Consider the following 19,389-nt stretch of genomic DNA (forward strand, 5'->3'; position numbering starts at 1 on the left):
TTTTGGGGACATATGTGCAAATATTTTATTATATTATTGCTGCATAAATATTGAATTATAAATTCAGCCAAATATAAACAAACAAAGGCGCGAGCTAAGCCTATTAAATACTATTTGAAATTCATTAAATTAATGAAACGTATAGACAAATAAATTATTGCATAAATTTAAAACACAAACTTTGGCTAGCTAATAACATTTTTAGGCATTTATTAAATAGAAATTTAGCACACACATAGTATTCAAATATTTAAAGTAAAGCATTAAATTATTATAAGTATTGTGTGCTATTTATTAAAACAATTTAATGCACACATTATTTTAAAACTTAAAAAATTGCAATATATAATTATATTTAAAAAGCTTTTGTTGCTTAAAAATTGCTTTTAAATTTTATTTATGTTTATTTTAGAGTTTCAAAATTTAAGCTGGAGCGTTAATATTTTTATTTGTGTATCAAAATTTTATAAACAATTTTTAGCTTAGCAAATAAATGTTAATACCTAAATGTTAATACTTTAATTTAGCTAATTAGGCAAATAAACTTTTAGCTAGCCAAAGTTTTCGCACGAAAATTGCTCAAAATTTAAAAATTCTTTTAGTTGTTAGCGTGTAAATTAGTTTAGTGCAAACCAAAAAGTGTATCAAATTTAAATGTTCAGGCAAGAGAAAAAATATATAAATATTTTTTTCGCCCATTAACTGCCATTAAATGCAATAAAAAAAGGTATATACAAAAAAAAAAAATTAACTAGGCGATAACTTGATGATGCGACATGCGCATAAAAAAATTTAAATTACCCATAAATGCCAACACCAACTGTTGTTAACCTTTGACACCAACACACACACACATTGACACTTTTAACGCGCACTTTACATACACATAAATTATAAACACACACACACACACATAAATAAATCAAGCATATCTCTCTCTATGTGTACCAAACTCTCTAACTCTCTAGATTTCTACTTGTTAATTAAATCAATTTTGTATTTGAAGTAAAAACCACTTGTAGTTATGCAAATTTATTCGCGTGCCCAACTCATTATAATATAAATATATAAATTTGTAAACTCTTTATGATTAGTAGCTTAGCAATAAATGTTGAATAAATTTCCAAAAATAACAAAACTATGTTGTGTGATTAGTACGTGATGAACGTAGCATTTATTAATTATAGCAAACTCTAATGACAGGCGATTAAAAACTTTTGCCAAAGTCTCGAATCTACAGCTGCCAGCTCCAGTCAGCGCCAGCGCCCAGCACATCAAGCTACGTGCCTAGACTGCCAGACTATAAACAACAACAACAACAAGGACTATAATGTGTGTGTGGCGTCAATGACATGCTCAATTTTTCATGCATTATGCTGTCACAACAGTGCGTATGCTTAATATTTGCCTGATATTGACTTGGGGCACAAAGCCACAGTTAAGCTTTGAATATTTGCGCTGTCCTAAGCAACAATAACAACAAACAGTAAACACTGTAGCCATAAAGCCGAAGTCAAATGCATAAGACTATAGCTGCGCCTTAGCTAATATCATATATATAATATATATACAACGCTATATACATTTGGCAAAATAAACAGTTTCAACAGTTGCTTGCTCTGTCCATTGTTTAGTTTTAGTTTTGTAGTTCAACTTTAATCAGAGCTTCTGCTGCTGCAATCACAAATGAATTTCGTAGCAGTTTGTTTGCCTTTTTTATACAACTAATTGCATGTCTGTGTGTGTGTATGTGGTTGTCTGTGTTTGCCAAATTAACTCTAATTTAATTGCATTAATTTAGCAAGAGCATCTCACATTCGTTGCGTGCAACTGTGCGTATGCGTTATTTTCTAACAGCTCCCATGCTATCACATATTCGGGGGTTGCTTTTTAGTGCCCAAGACAGCAGACAAGAACAGGCTACGTTCGCGTGTGTGTGTGTGAGCCACATATATGACAAAGGATATTTTAATGTGCGCACATATTTAAGTTTGGCATTAAAGCTTTAGCTTCCGTTAAAGTTAATTGCAAGCTAGATAGCATTTTATTAGTTGATACATAATTTATTTGCTTAAATAGCAATATTATTGCTTAAAGGCAATCTAAAAATTATATATTTAAATAATAAAATAGCAGTCATTTAATTTTATTTATGCAATTTTTAAACTAAGCTCGTATCATTTGATATTTAATGTTTGCTATTCAAACAAACTTTTCAAAATTGAAGTTCCAATCAAAAATTATTTATTCATTTATTTTATTTATAATTGCTGCGAAGGCAACCATAAATTAAATATAGTGCTATAGCTAAACAATGCTTGGTACTACCTTTAAATAAATTGTATGAGCCAAACTTTATATATTTTTATTCTAAAAAATAAATAAAGCATTGCTTGAATTATAAAAATAGTTAGCATATTAATTAGCATCGTTAAGCATATTTATAGTAAATTGAAATTGAAGTAGATTAAAATAAAAACATAAATAAATCATGCAAAATTCTTTAACAAATAAAGAAATGCTACAAAATATTTAAAAACAATTTTTAACAAGCAACTAATTAAAAACTTAAATAAATTTCCGCACAAAACTCTTAAGCAAATAATAAAATACAGCGAAATATTTAAAAATAATTTTTAATAGGCAGCTAACTAACAATAAATTAATTTTATGGTATATGTTTTTCTTACACATGTTTAATAAATTCATAAGTTTAACAAAGTAAATCCTAAGCTCAATGCTAAAGTCCAAAGAATTTTATAGCTACAATTCAAATTATTTGTGCCTATAAAATAGTCAATAAAACTATGGATATAGTATGACAATAATTTTGTATTTTAAGAACTTTTATTTTAATATTTTATTGAATATAGCGTGAACTGACTTCAATTGATTTCATTACGCGCCTGTGCTGCTCGCGTGCCTTGGACAAACAATTCATGGAAAATCACGCGCTCCGCACTGAGATGGAAAAACAAAGTTAACATTGTGCTGAGGCCGCGTGAAAACAGCCGCATGCCAAAGTCAACGAAATTTTGGCAGCGATAGCGACAAGGGAAAAGCTTTTAAGGGTTTGAGGGTTGTAAACAGGCGCAAAGGATGCGCAGCTCTTAAGCTGCTGCTGCCGCATGCTTGGCAGTCTCTGGGGCAACTGTTGTTTGTTGGCAGCAGCAGCAGCAGCAGCCGGCAGTGAAGCTGCGTAAGCTTTTGCGCTCTCACACAAAAATTGCGCATACGCACTGCTGTGTGTGCGTTAGAGTCTGTGTCTGTGTCGTGTTCTTGTTGCTGTGCATTGTTGCGCTTTGCGTTTTTCGGCTGCCCCAAAACATCTGTTTTATGTTTGCCTTTTGACTTTCCAGTTGCGCAAGCTGCGCTCTCCCAATTTTCGCGCTGGCAATGCTCACAAAAAGTTTTGTGCTCCAAACGCAACTCACAGTCGAAGCTGTGCTCAGTTCATCAGCATCAACGTCTAGGCGTGCACAGCAGCCAGTCAGCCCAACACACATGCACACAATTAGCAGCAGCTAAAAGTGCTTTTAATTTTGCAAATCAATTGCAGCTGCTTAACGTTTAACAAGAAAATATAAAACTACAGTTTACAATTTATACGCAACAAAAAGACTTGAAACTGCGCAAGCTGCTGCTCGAGCATTTTTTGCAGCGCTTTGTATAATTTTTATTTTTTCACAACGTTTTTTGGGCAAGTGCAAATATCGATTGCTGCTCTGCCTTGCATAAGTCCAGCAGCCAACGCAGAACGCATAAAGTGTGGCACACAAACAAATAAAAAAAAAAATTGTGCTTAATTATGCTAAATGCAAAATGTGCGCAGATTTAAAGCAACAACGAAACAATTGACAAGCGCATACAGCCAACAATACAGCTGAGCACAGCTATATATAGCACATAACTGTGTGCGTGTGTGTGTGTGTTTTTGTGTGTGTGTGTGCTACAAAAATTGTATTTTTGTATGGCAAAATGGATATTGCTCTGCGTGGCACAATGACAACTCGAACTGGCGCTGGTAAGTCCTTGAAAGTCACTGAACTGACAACGTGGCACACACACACACACACAAACAAAGAGCATATGTGTGTGTGTGTGTGCGCTCATTTCATTTCATTTGCAGGCCTACATCATGCCGTCTCATTGGGCAACATCGAAGTCTCCACAAAGGTTTGTAGCACTTTGATAAACTATGCATGTCCTGCTTGATTAATAGCAGCTACTAGCACTAGTAGTAGTAGCTGCAAGTAAATTGCCTAATTAGCTGTAAGAGATTTGAGCGGAAGTGCTTAAGCGCCGCAGCTGTCATTAGCGCAGTCGCTGCTGCTTCCTGTTTGAGCGCTAAGCTGCTTTTGCATTACGCATACGCAGCATTAGCCAAGCGGCAGCTTAGCCATAATAAGCAATTAGTTATTGCTTAGCGCGAAACATATTTTCTATAATTTTTTGCCATTTTTTGGCATTTTTTCTAGCACATTTTTGTTGACTACGCTGCGTATGCGTAATATTTTTACTGCCATTTGGCTTATATGCAAAGTTTCTAAGCAGCTTAGCGTGCTGCGCTTGCAAAAAGCATTTTCAGCTGTACTAAGCTCCAAGCATAACATTGACTTGCGTATACGTAATATTTTTACATTGAATTTTAAAGCAATTCAGCTGCTGCTGCTTTAAAACAAATTTTATTTTATTTTTTTATATATTTTGTGCATTTTATTGGCGCCATAATTTATATTTATTAGCAGGCTATAACATTAACTTGCGTATACTTAATATTTAGCATTGAATTTTGTAGCAATTTGTTTATACATTTTTATATATTTTTTATGTATATTTTGTGCATTTTTATTGTTTATAATACTTAGCAGGCCATCACATTGACTTGCGTATACTTAATATGCAGCATTGCATTTTAAAGCAAATCAGCTGCTGCTGCTCTAAAACATTTTTATTTAAGTTTAAATTTATTTTATTGGCGCCACAATTTATAGTATTGATCAGCTCATAACATTGGCATGCGTATACTTAATATTTTGGCATTTGCTTTGTATATTTACTTGTTTTCAAATGCTGCTGCTTTAATTAATTTTTATTTAGTTTTTTGCTTATTTTATTTTTTATATTTGCTTACATTTTGTTGCTATCACAATTTATAATTCTTATCAGGCCACATATTCCAGGCAAACTGATCGCAGCTACGACTCCGAGGATGAGCACACAGGTCGTCGTCGCTTGCGTCAAACGCACTCCACCGAATCACAGCCACGCACTTCAGTTTACTCGCGTGGCGACATAAGAGAACAAGTAAAGTCAAATAGATAAATTAGCGCTTAGCTTATTCACATTTCCTATTATATTGCAGTACTGCCTAACAGATCGACAGCTGCACAGCATTGAGCAGCGTCCCAGGCGCGAGCGTTTCTTTGGTTGTTTATCACGCCGTGGCCAAAGCTCACAGACGAGCAGCAGCTTGCTGGGCGGCTGCGTGGGCAGACGCGTGCCCTCGGATGAAAATTTGGCTGCTTATGCGCCATTTGAAAAATATCCACGGTGCGTATACATTTCATATAAATGCAGCACTAACTTTTTGTTGCTTTGCTTTGCTTAGCTATCAAAATAACGGCACGGATACTAACGATATGGATAGTTCCTATTTTCGCCGTCAACCGGCTTCGATCTTAAGCACCGGCAAGTCCAGCGAGCCCGACTTGGCCGCAAGTCGCTACAATTGGTCGAACAACAACAGCAGCAGCAGCGAGTATCAAACGGCACAGAGGTAAGTCACATGCTTACACTAGGCAACAAAAAAATACTGACAAACCACCACAATTTGTATATAAACCAACTCAAAATTGCTAACGCTAGTTGATCATGCTTTCTAACTGTCGCACCTTCCAAACACACACAAATAAAAAAAAAAAAAACTCAATTAGTTACTCTCACTATTGTATATATCGCTTGCCTATTGCTTGCCTATTAGCCCATGCAACAGCAACAACAGCAACAACAACAACATTTTCAGCTTCTGCCTACTAAAAGTTTCCTCTGCTTACGCTTACTCTTTACTATGTCTACACTGTAACAAGAAACTTGCATTTTGTCGTAAAGTTTATGCAAAATATATTTTTCCTATGCCATTCCACCCTTACCCTCTTTCTCTCTAAAAATAAAAATATATAAAAAATCAAACAAATATAAAAACTCCCGCAATATGAACGCAAAACGTTTTTAAATTGAAATCATAAATCCAACAATCGTATAATATGTGTAAAAAGGGCAACTTGTTGTACAGCACCACTTGAATCCTTTTACCAGGATGTTTTGCTACGGAATTATTATGTCGAGCTTTGCGCTCCATCACATCCCACACCAACAACATCACACACCAATCAAATCGCTAATATAAATGTTTGGTATGTAAAGTGAACAAAAACGAATTCAAAATGCTACAAAATAAATAAACTCTGTTTAAATAGCAAATGTTTTAAACTTAAAAAATCAAAATTGTTGTTAAATGAAAAGTGCGCTAAATTAAAAAATTAAATCAATTTAAATGCTATGTGTCTGCACGTGTCTAAAAAAAAATGTTAAAAAAAATGCAACAGTTGTTAGTTTTAATTTTAAAATGAAATTAAAGCAAGTTTGTTAATATAGCTGTTATATCTGTTTCACAGCTCTTATCACTGCCCTACGTATGCAACAATGCCAATGCCACAGCAACAGCAACAGCAGCATCAACAGCAACAGCAGCAGCAGCAACAACAGGCGAGGTATGCAAAAATTTAAGTCTAACTGCAATTTTTAGTAGCCAAGTTTAAGCAGCAACAAATTTGTACATAAATGCGCTTAATTTAATTTTTTTTAATATTTTTTATATATTTATTTTCTAACTGTTGCGTTTGAGCAGCAAAATTTACCTTAGACACAAACCCTAAGCAGCGCAATTAAAACAAAGCGCTTTTAATTTTGCCTACAATAACTACCAACGCTTATAAATTAAAGCTTATTATTTTTTTTGTAATAAAATTATTAAATTTATTGCGCTTTGCTTGTAACTAAAATTTATTTATTTATTTGCTGCAGTTTGCTGCTTATTTACTTTTAATTAGCTTGTACACTTACCTGCAGTTAAGTTCACAACCATTAGGCGCTGTAACTTTGCTTTGAGTTTGGCATTTAGTTTAAGCAAACTTTAGTCCAACTTTAAACTATTTTTTTGTAACTTTTGCTGCACAGAACCAAACACGTGAGCTTTGCACGTTCGCACACGTTAACCAGCTTCGATAATATGAATCAGGGCTTTCGTAGCTCGGCACGTTTGAAGAGCGCACGCAGTCAGGAGCGTTTAATAGGCGGCAAGAAGCCAATTATAGCCACAGGCAGCATGTACGAAACTTTGCAGCCCATGTTGCCACAGCAACTGCAACAACAGCAACAGCAGCAGCAGCAACAACAGCAACAACAACAGCAGCAGCAGCCGCAGCTTAAACCAAATTGGTTGCCAGCCCAAGTGCAATTGCAGCCCTGTCAACATCATCATGCGCCCATACATCTGCATTCGCAGCTGCCAGGTAAGCGCCACTCAACTCTAACATACACTTTGCTAATCCCACTTGCCACAGATAATATGGTGGGTCTGCTTATACCGCAGCCGCTGCCGCTGCCGCTTGCTTTGGCGCCGCCCAGTCCGGAAGTCTTGATTATTGAAAAGAAATTCCGCAACGCTATGAAAACGCAGGCAACGCAAACGGATGTGGGTGCGCGCAAGGACTGCGAGGCGCACTTGCAACGCATCAAGGTGATGTCGCAAGGTGCCCAAACCAATGGCCTGCAAAATGGCAAAAAGCTAACCAAGAGCTTGTCTGAAATTCCCAATGGCAAGGAGCTGCAACAGCAGTATGCAAAAATAGGGTGAGCTCGAAATAAAATAAACAACTAAAGCAAGTAGCAAATAATATATAATTTTATTTATTTATTTATGCAATTCGAATTGTTGTTATGCATTAACTTTATAGTTCAATTTATAAGCAAGAGCAGTGAGCGTCTTCAGTCTGTTTGTTTATGTTTCATTTGGTAGAGTGTTTTATAAATTTATAGCTTAGAGAGTTAAAATAAATTCCTAAATTATTTCAAACAATTTCCAATCAATCAAAGTAATAAAACCTACAGTTTGCGTTAGCTTTCAATCATTTTATTATTTCAAAAAATTGTTATTATATGTAGCAATACAAATTGTAACTTAAAAACAAAAACAAACTTAAATATTAGAGTCGTATTATAAACTTAAAAAGCAGTTAAGTTAAATATTATATTATAGCAAGCTAAATATCAAATTAATCTAATAATTTTTTAATATAATAATATTTTATCATTAATGCTGATCGTTTATTAATTTCATCATTTATGTTAAAGTATTTTTAAAAGTTTATTAATTTCATTAATAATGATTTCAATTTGTATAGGATATTCTGATAAATTGATATATAAAGTTAAATAATTTCAACATTTATGTTAAAATATTATTACATTAAAAAATGCTTTATAAAATTTTATTAACTTAAAAACCATTTAGCCAAAAATAACAATAAATTTGAACTTTTATCTTCTCTATTTCTTTCCTTTTTTAGCTCCCATTATCCACACGAGCTAATCTACCGCACCCAATCCCAGGACGTGGTGCCACTAGCAACTTTGTCCGATGCGCAGAACAACATAATGTACTATAAGCCGCCGCCGCCGCTGCTCGATGCGCATAGCTATGGCCTGGGCATGGAGCACTTGAGTCGTGGACGCGCCGATAACCAAGCGGAGTACGTGAATGTGAATGCCGCGGCGCTGGCGCTGAACGAAAGCTTCGACTATGAGAGCAATAGTTTGCCTAGACGCACCTGCAGCTCCCATGCACGCACTGAAACGGATTACTATAGCAATAGCCTGCCCAGGCGGGCTGAAGCTTTGCATGCTCACGATATTTGCAAACATATAACGGAGTGTGCGGAGCTGCTGACCGATAGTTTGCCACTGGATTTTACGCAAACGCATTTGCTGCCGCCGCCCAGCGCTTACAAGAGCGATGCAGTGGAGCAGGAGGCGTACTACGATGACGAGGAGGAGGAGGAGGAGGAAGAGGAGCAGCAGCGACATGCGCCGGAGACAGAAAGCTACAGCTCCGAGTTAGGTGGACGACGCTCATCGCTGCTGCCGCTGCAGGACACTTCGCCATTCAGACGCGATGATCTCAGGCGCCAGTCGATGCCCGTTTATGGACAAACGGAGAAGCTTATCGATGGCTTTGGGCCACGCAGCTCCTTTCGCGATCGCCATAAGGTCAGCTGCTTTGCCAAGAAGCCCGCAGCAGATGAGCAGGAAATCTTCATAGACTTTAAGCCGCATGTTTCACCCAAACCAAGTCCCAAGCTGCAGCTCAAGCATCGCAAGCAGCACAAAGCGGAGCTGGCCATGCGCAAAATGCAGCAGCAGCGTTTGGCGCTGGCAGCGGCGTTTACGCTGCCCAAGCTGAAGCAGCCGCTGGAGGCAGCGCCCGCAGCTGAAGATTTAGCAGATGCAGATGGCGATGAGGAGCCGCTGTATGAGAACATCAATGCCTGTGGCTGTCAGCTGGATCACTCCAGTGTTGCACCCCTGGACAAACGCGCGCAGTTCCGCAAGCGCTCTGTAAGCTTGGATGATGATTATGCTGCGCTAACTGCAGCCAGCATGGCGCCAGCTGTGCGTCTGCCCTCCACGCCGGCAAGTCCTTGTCGCGATGAGCTGCTCAATGCCTCCACTTATCCCTCCTCGGACTCGCTCACCAATGATAATACACGCGATCATTCGGATGGCATTTGGAATGAATCGCAGGTCACAGTGCTGACAGCTGAGCAGCGTGATCCATCCGACTGCTCCTATAGCTCCAATCTGCTGCTGACGCCCTCGTCCAAGCGCAAGAATCTGCTGCTGCAGCATCAGCAGCGCAGCTCGGTGGACACAGATGCTTTAGACTTTGAGGAACAGGTGAGTGACATATAAATTATATAAATTAAGCGTTTAAATATTAATTTGTGCACTTACTTATTTTAATTTACATTTATTTGAAGCCACGCGCACAAATTTTATTACTCAATGCGTCAAATCGCTCAAATTAATCACGCCACCCTTCAACCGTTACTTTTCCTACATTACTTTCGTTCTCAATTCTCTTGCGCTCAGCTGCAATAAAATGCACGCACACTAGCAAAGCTCGGCTCTCGCTCAGCTGCAGTTTCGTTCAAAATGCACGCACACCAGCAAAGCTCGCAGCTCGGCTGCTGCTTGCGCTCAGCTGCTTAGTGCAAAGCTGAGAGCGCGCGTCAGACAAATTGAGTGAGCGCGCGTCAAATTTAAACAGACGCGGGGGTTGAACTCAGTCTCATTAGTAGCAAGAACTTGAAGCAGTGCAAACGTGAAAATGCGCGTGAAAAATGTGAAATTAATGTCAAATACAAATGTAAATGCATTGCTTATTATAAATATAAATATATAAATTAAACGCTTAGCTAGTGCAACTGCTATTAAAGCTACAATAATATGCAGAAATTATAGCAAATTGTCTAGTCATCCTAGTATGTGTGCATATATTTCTTATATTAACTAATTGCTATTATTAAATCAATTCATTTTCTGCCTCTTCCTCTCTAGAGTCCCACCTATAGTCTACAAACACTGCCGAAGATCATAAAGACGCCCACACCAACAACAGCGACGCCAGCCAAGCCGACGCAGCCGATTATAATGCCAGCCATAGAGGTCACCCCAACTGGCGCACAGTGCGCTGAGACTATAAGATCACCGTTACCCAAGCGTAGCATGGTATCCCGTGGATCCGTGCCCGATGCACGTCAGCTGATGTATGTGGCGGGTGTGCCCAAGCAGCGGTAAGCAGAAGCAATAAAAATTTTAACCCTAATTAAATATAATTTACTATATAGACATTCCGATGCTGCATTCTATGGCACGGATTATACCAAGAGCGCGGATATATCGGAGTGCAGCACTAATACAGATGAGTATGCCACTTGCACGGATAATTCAAAGCGTACACCAGGTATTAAGACTCCGCCGACAACGACAAGCTCATCCTCGACTACACAAGTGCCAGGTTTGGGGCAAAACAAAAATCTAACTGTGTGTGTGTCCTGCTGTGTGTGTATGTGTGTGTCTCTGTCTCTCTACCCAAAAAACACTAATTGCTACTCACTTTCCACACTCTATGCCACACTCTATACCTTAATATGCTTGTATGTTGGCTACAGTTAGTTGCTATAGTTATATTAGCTGCTATTAGACGCTCGCCTCACACTCTAAACTCCCAACAAAAAAAAAAAACAATAATTATTATAGCTCGATTAGTTTTTGTTGTTGTTGCCTTGCTCGCCTAACGCTTTAGCTGTGCGCTCTAGTTTGCTCTTCTATATAGTATTATTAACTTGTTATAAATCTTTTGTATAGTCTCTACCCAAAGCTCTCAGCTGGAGAAGACGCATGCGGGCAGCAGCTTCGAAAGCGCCAGTTCACTTTACTCCATGCGCGAAGATTTGCTGCAGCACGACGAAAAGGATAAACCGACGAAATTGTCGCAGCTAAAATCACCGCTGGGTTCAGCGCTGGAATTGACGCGCAAATCGCCATCGCATTCTATAAGCAGCACTACGTCCTCGGGTAACTATGAGAAGCGTTAGTTGGGGTAAATTAACATAAACATTTTTCTATCATAGGCAGCGCGCAGGTTTCGGGTCAAGCTATCAAATCTCCCGCTAAGGAATGTCAACCACAAACTGTAAGCAGCGCAAAGCTAAAGCTCAGCACAGCGGAGCAAGCGCCAGCGCCCAAACCCAAACCGGAATCTATATCAGAGGATGAGCGCAGCGAAGTGCGTTATTCCTCCTCGGGTTACTACGAAAGTCCGCATGAGGAGGAAGACGAGGAACAGCAGCAGACACCCGCGCTATGCAAAGCGCGACGTCAGCGTCAAGAGGATGAACGCAAGCGACGCAAGACGAGCATGAAGCTGGACATAGAAAAGGAGAACATGCGTGCGCTAACCAGTCCCATTAAGAAACCCGCAGCATCAGCCACAAAGCAGCAATCTCCAGAGCAGGAGAAACCCGAAACCGCAGGCAGTCCCAGCAAAACGAAACGCTTTCGTCCCAAGATCCGAAGACAGCTGCGCAAGAGCTCTCGAGAGGATGTGCTGGCGACGACGGCAGCGCGACGTGCGCGTGCTCCAACTCTAATATATGGACTAAGCAGCGCTAGTGCTGGCGATACGGAGCTGCTGCTGGACGCCAGCATGAGCAGCACGGTGAGCACCATGACAACAGCAGCTGCGGTAACTGCAACGCCCGCTGCGGTAACCACAACCACTTCGGTTAGCTCCAGCGGCACTGCCACGCAGCGTGAGCAGCCCAAGAAACACAGCTGTGCCACGCCCACTGCGCTGCTCTCACCCAAGCTGCCGCCTGTCATTAAAGCCGCACCAGAGATGACGCAGCTTAAAACCAAGTCCATTGAATCGCTGCGCTCGGTTTCGCCAGGTTCGGATTCAGTTTTCTATAGCGAAGCAGATCCGCATGTTGCCAGCGCGGAGCAGTCGCATTGTCTGCACTGCGGCAAGGAGCGGGAAGGCAAGTCCAGTCAGCCAGGTGACTCAGTCGAGTCCATACCCTACATAGAGCATGAGGAGAACATAGTCAAGCCGCCCTCGGACTTTGCCGACTCGCCTGTCACCACCAAAACCACGCAGCGTCTCTACAAGAAAATGGACAAACGCTTTCGCTCCGAGGAGCGCTATCATGGCGAACGTGGCAGACACCACAAGTCTCGCCAGGTGAATATGCGCGCCAAGGTGAGCAACAAACTCCATTTGATATCAAAGGTTTAATCAATTAAATTTGCACTTAGAGCGAAGAACGTGGTCGCGCTCCCAGTTTACCCAACACGCCCATACTGCGACCCGCGGGCTCCAGTCCTTGCGTGCTGCCGGATATCAATACGGAAAAGAGCCAGCAAATCATTTACAAAGGACATTATCATGCAGGACGCTATACGCGCCTTACAGACGATGATCTATGGACGCAGCTTGATCATCAGTGCTTTGGTAATTCTCAATTAACTACAATTATTCTTAAACTAAAGTCAATACCTTGGCAGATCGTTCGCGTGATCGTCGCGCCTCCACCGAGTCCGAGAAGAGCTTCCATGCCAAATATCAGGTCATACTGCATCGCTTGGTTCAGCGTCGCTGCACCCTGGAAATGTATCATCGACAAAAGCACAATCGTTTTCGTAAGTGTAGAAAATCCTAAGCACTAAGATTTATTAGGAATATTTATTTGGTATATTTATAGCAGTTACCACGATACTTATTATGTAAAAAAGTCATTTGTTAAGAAAGTTCTTTATCCTATTTTATTTTCATTTATTATTTTAGAAATATTTGCATTAGTTTAATTAATAGCAATTTATAATTTCCGCTTGCTATTGATCTACTCCAATTACTAAGAATAATATCTTTGCAATTTTTTTGAAAGATTTAAATTTAATAAGAATTTATTTGGAATTTTTTGCATAGATTTAAAAAGAATTTATTTGAATAAGCTTCAAATAACAAATCGTCCTGCAGTGTAGAACTTGGATATAAGAAACTGAAGGTCTTGAGAATAGTTCAATTCAGAAATGCAATATAAAAAAATATATTATATTAAATTGTGTATGTTAATAATTTATTGAGTTTTTATTATTTAAATTTGTTATATTGAATAATTAATTTAATTTTTATGATAATAATTTATTGAATTTTGTATGATAATAATTTATTGCATTTTTTATGATAATAATTTATTGAATTTTTTGTGATAATAATTTATTGCATTTTTTATAAACTAGTAATCCACATATTGAAATATTATTATAATTTTTATTATTATTAAACATTTAAAATATTATTATTATACCATAAGCGCATTTAAAATTCGTTCTAGCATACGCATGTTTTTCCAATTTGTTTATTTTTTGGCAGCTATTTTATTTATCTTTTATATTTTGGGCACCGCTAAACCGTTAAGCTAAATTTAACACAACGTGCATGTTTGGACTTGCTCAGCATAGTCGATAGAGAGCCAAAGCGAGAGAGTGAGAGCGCGCGCGAGAGCAAATTGAGAGCATTTTTGGCCAGACACTTGATTATGTTTTTATAGATAGTGGGTCGTTGTCGCCGCTGCGGCTTTTCATGACCGGCACTTGGCATAAAAAATGAAAAAATAGTTTTTCGTTTATTTTAGTTTCTTTGCTTTTTTTCTCATTGTTATCGAACATATGCTTAGTTGCTCTGGTTGCTTTGTTGTGTGCCGACGCTTCCTCTTTTACGCTGGCAAAATCAATTATTGATCAAATGTGAGCAGTGCTAAAAAAAAGTGCAACAAGTTTTCCAAATTGTTTAAATGATTGGTGGGTAAACAAATGTCAGACTGCGAGCCTGTTTGGCTTTAATACTTTTGATTATGGCACAGAATTAATTGCATCCAACTCTTCGCCGGATTCGGTGCGGCGCAAGCTTGAGGAGGTGCTGAAGTTGATGCTGCTCGTCTGGGCACGTGAGAGTTTTGTTATATCAACGCTCACAAATGGCAAGCATGGTTGGTAATCGGAAATAAAATTATACAAATCATTTAGCCAGACATATAGCCAGATTATAGCAAGGCTATATATAGAGCGTACACTGCGGAAAATTTGGGGAATGCGAGACAATGAACTTATGAAGTGAAAGCTAAATAATTGTTTGCATAATTAGCTGAACTTTTATTTATAAAGAAAAGAAAAAGAAAATTAAGCTGCAGCTATAATTATAAAATTTATTTACTCATAAAAAACCAAAGAAATATTTTAATAAGCCAAAAAATTTTAATAATTTTACTTAATTATTTTTTTAGCTTAAAAAATAAATATCACTTTATATCATTTTTGAATACTTCAAGCTAATTTAAATTTTTTTAAGTAATATTTTAATTTATTATCGTATATTGTCTTAATTCCTTAATTTTTTTTATTACTTTAAGTAATTTTTGCATTTTATTTTAGTTTTGTTAATTTTTCATAATAAAAATTTTTTTTATTCATTTAAGTAATTTTTTATTTTATTATAGTAATTTGTCTTAATTTATTTTTTATAATAATTGATGTGTTTATTTTATTATAAGAAATTGTGTTAAAAAGTAGTTTTAAATCATATGTTTTTTAATTATTTAACATACTTTAACTTACTCAATAAAATATTACGCATACGCAGGTGTGGACAAGACTGTGGTGGTGAAGAGCGACTCGGGTGAGTTTGGCTTTCGCATACACGGCTCCAAGCCTGTTGTGGTGGCAGCCATAGAGCCTGATACGCCAGCCGAAAGCTCTGGCCTGGAAGTGGGCGACATTATAATCTCAGTGAATGGGGTGCAAGTGTTGGACAAACATCACACCGAGGTGGTGAAGATAGCGCATGCGGGATGTGAGAAGCTGGAACTGCAGGTGGCACGCACCATAGGAGTGCTGATGCATGAGCAGCTGGAGCCGCCCAGTCAGCCCATCTACAGTGGCTATCTATGGCGACAAAGTGGCCAAGCCAAGGGAGCGCCCAATTGCAAGAAATGGGTGCGACGCTGGTTCTCGCTGCGGCCAGACAACTGTTTGTACTACTACAAGACAGAGGATGTAAGTAGCACTTTATATACTTTATATAGTTATTAATAATTCTTGTTGACAGGACTCGCAGCCTGTGGGCGCCATGATAATGGCCAAGCACAGCGTCGAGCTTTGCCCGCCGGACATTGGCAAGCCGCATGCATTCAAAGTGGACTCGGGCGAGGGCATACCCATGTATGTGGCTGCGGATAGCGATGAGCTGGCCAATCGCTGGCTCAAGCTGCTGCGTGCGGCTGCCAATCAGGACAACGAATGGCTGGCCAAGAGGTAGGGATTTTGATTTTGGAGACAACCACTCACAATCTCTCACATCTTTTTCCCTTGCAGCTCGCGCTGCTTGTATCAGAGTCCCAGCAATATTGTGCGCCCGGATTGCTTTGGCTATTTACTCAAATTGGGCTCAAGGTGGTGCGGCTGGTCGAAACGCTATTGTGTACTTAAGGATGCCTGCCTCTATTTTTACCAAGACGCAACTAGCAAAAGCGCATTCGGTGAGTCACTCAAAGCTAAACGGACAGACAGCTAAACAAACTGTGCGCATGTTGCTAATTAATTTGTTCGTTGTATTTCGTTTTTTATCAGGCATGGCCTGCTTGCATGGCTATAAGGTGGCCTCAATGTCGGCCAATGCGTCCGGCAAGAAGAACTCTTTTGAGATCGTGCCACCCGAGTCCAAGTTGCGTCATTATTATTTCTGCACCGAAAGCGAAATGGACAAGAAACGGTGCGTATGATATATATTAACACTGTGCTACAAAATATAGTTTAAATGCGTTTATTATGAATATTCTTTTATATATGTTATACAGTTTTTTTTACAAACTGAATATTTAGTCTTTTAGCTTTTTTCTTATAATGTTTAATTCATTTTAAATCCATTATTTTGCAAAAAATTACATTATGTGCAAAAGTCAAGTTTGCAAGAAAAAATAATTAGTTTAAATTTAAATTTTTATACATGCAAATATTTTTAATTTTTTCAATGCGTTGTATATTTAATAAAGTATTAAATCTCAACTAAATATGTTATATTTATCATTTTCTTTTTATATAATATTTAATTTCATCAATTGATTTTGATAATTTGTAAACACATCAAATTTCAAAAAATAAATTTCAATATTTAAAATAAATGGAATTTTCAATTAACGTACTTTATTTCTATAATAGTAATTTCATTCAATTGACTTTGATATTTCATAACAATATATTTTTAATGTAGAATAGGAAAATTGACAAGAAAAAATAACTTAATTTAAATTATAGACATTTTATACACTGAAAATATTTTTATTTTTCAATGCGTCGAATGTTATAAATTCAATTCTCAAATATATACAATATAATTATTTTGTAGCATAGTGTAACTGCTATTAAACGATGAATTGAATTTTAATAAATATTATTTATATTCCGTAGCTGGATTTCCGCTCTGGAATATTCGATAGATCGCTGGATCAAGTCCGGATAACAAAGGGTAACGCCTCGCTCCAGATCGGCCACGCCCAGTGATCGACGCAAGCGTTTGAGTGTTAGCTTTAGCTAATTAAGATTGGAAACTTGAGCTCTACATATATATTTTGGATATAGTACGGGTACTAGGTACTATTAACTAGCTATTTAAGCCAAAGACACACACACAGACGCATAGAAATTTAGTCCAAAACGTTTTAATAGCCACTAAGCCAAACAAAAAAATGGAATTTAGTCTCGACAAAAACTATTTTGAGCAGTGTAGAAGAGTTTTTTCTGTTGTGTACTTTTGTTATATACTATAGCTTATATACATATAACATTATGTTTTTAGTGAGGTTGTCTTTAATATATACACACACACACACACAGACGAACAAGAATACATACACAGATATACATTATACTATATATAGAGCTATATAGCAATAACTTCTTGCAGCAGACCAAAAGCATAGCGTTCAAAGTAAATTCATTAGTTTAGCAAAGTAAAAACAAAAACTATGGCAGCATATTTACAACAAATTAAATAAGATTGAAGCGTTATTACTTTCTGGCTGAAACAAAAAAAAAAAAAACGAAAACTCATGACCAATTTGAAAGGCAAGCGAGCGTTAAATTTAAAGGGCAAGCTGTAATATTCACATCAAGTAGTTACCATAAATTAAATCAAACGGTTTTCGTCCTTATTGGAGTGCAAGCAAAAATAGGTTTATTAGTTAGCTACAATTATTGGCTTATGTACATTAAATATGCAAACAAATTTTTTGTATAAATATTGGAATAATTATGCTAAAGTGCTGAGTGATTAATGCTAAGCTTAGAATTTTTGATAGGTTGAACATATTATTGAGAAAGATCACAGGCAATAGCAATAGCTAAGACGAGCGGATTACAGCAACAAATTAATGTGCAATATTTAAAAATATTTTATTTAGTTTTTTATTGCAGCCAAAAAGTGCAGATTTTAAGTTTTTAATTTTAAAATGTAGCTCGTCCTATTGCTATTGCCATATATATTAGTTAAATAACAAAATACAATAATATGCAAAATGAAAATGCTTTATGAGTATATAACTGTTTACTTTACAATCCAGTAGTTACTTTGTCATATATGCAATATATGATGCAATACTTGAAGAACAACAAGTTTATTTCAATTTTATAAAGAATTTTTTAAATGATTTTGATTCGCTTTGAACTTTTGTTAGTTAAATATAATAAATTTACAAATTATATATGCAAAATGTATAAACTCAATAAGTTAATGTAACGAAAATGTGTGTGAAGCAGCAAGCGAGTGAAAATGTAAAGTGGAAAAGCAGAAAACTAAATAAGAGCTTTAATTATTAAATAAAAGTATATATATATACCTACAAAAAAAAAAAGAACAAATGATTAATTTTAAAGCTGGTGACAGCCGCCTGCAACAACAATCATTAATTTTAAAACAAATCCAACTACCTGCCAGTTGAATATGGTAGGAGGATCAATGAACCTGTTGGCCAACAACGTTGCAGTAGCTTGGGCCACATGTTGCATGCACTTAAACAATTTTCTTGTAATTTATTTGTTGCTGCTGCTGCTGCAAATTTATTTGTATTTGTTGCCCGTAACAAAACGAGAAGTCAACAATTCGCTCGCCCTATGCGTTTTTGCTACCGTTTTTCTACTCTCTTTTTTCTAGCCAAGACTGTCTAGCTGTGCAACGTTTTAGTTCCACTGTGCACTGTGCCCACTGCTGTAATTATCGCTTAGCCGCAGCCTTTTGTTTAGTTTCATTTTTCTTTGGATTTCTTTTTTTTCGGATTTTCACTTGGCATACCTTTGGATAAAACAGTTGGTGGTATGGCTCATCTTCTCATCTTCATCAAGCGCACAGTGATCAGCGTTTTCGTCAACTGCAACTCCCTCTCTCCAGCGCTCTCGCTCTCCCTCTTGCGCACGCTCCTTATGCGCAGCAGCAGCAACAGCAGCGCAGCAGCTAAGACGCTGACAGTTTTTTTTTCTTCTTTTTGTCTTTACTTTTTTTTCTGCTTAATACCTTTGCATAGCTTTTGTTGTTGTTGCGCTGTGCGGGAGAGCAACAGGTTGCCAGACTGTTGAGCTGCTTAGAGCATTAAATAAAAATATCAATAATAATATTTTATTAGCACTAGTATTTATATCTAACTTTAAAACATTTAT

At 37.5% G+C, this 19,389-nt stretch overlaps 1 protein-coding gene across 4 annotated transcripts; it reads left to right on the top strand.

Annotated features, from left to right (window-relative positions):
• Positions 1-3,602: 3,602 nt before the first annotated feature.
• Positions 3,603-18,570, top strand: LOC108608060. 4 transcript variants are annotated; one of them, XM_017999243.1, is made up of 20 exons: positions 3,603-4,024; positions 4,130-4,176; positions 5,170-5,307; positions 5,366-5,553; positions 5,612-5,779; positions 6,678-6,773; positions 7,240-7,574; positions 7,626-7,914; positions 8,631-10,017; positions 10,681-10,916; positions 10,971-11,140; positions 11,491-11,700; positions 11,757-12,886; positions 12,943-13,138; positions 13,192-13,326; positions 15,326-15,738; positions 15,791-15,996; positions 16,057-16,220; positions 16,312-16,453; positions 17,149-18,570. In XM_017999243.1, the coding sequence occupies exons 1-20, from the start codon at positions 3,979-3,981 to the stop codon at positions 17,198-17,200; spliced, it is 5,748 nt and encodes a 1,915-aa protein (XP_017854732.1). In that variant the 5' UTR covers positions 3,603-3,978; the 3' UTR covers positions 17,201-18,570. The 4 variants fall into 4 exon arrangements, with proteins under 4 accessions (XP_017854732.1, XP_017854733.1, XP_017854734.1 ...); XM_017999244.1 differs by having other exon boundaries at positions 10,971-11,086; XM_017999245.2 differs by having other exon boundaries at positions 3,604-4,024; positions 5,184-5,307.
• The last annotated feature ends 819 nt before the right edge of the window (positions 18,571-19,389 follow it).

Source organism: Drosophila busckii, chromosome 2L, assembly GCF_011750605.1.
Source record: "Drosophila busckii strain San Diego stock center, stock number 13000-0081.31 chromosome 2L, ASM1175060v1, whole genome shotgun sequence".
Taxonomy (NCBI): domain Eukaryota; kingdom Metazoa; phylum Arthropoda; class Insecta; order Diptera; family Drosophilidae; genus Drosophila; species Drosophila busckii.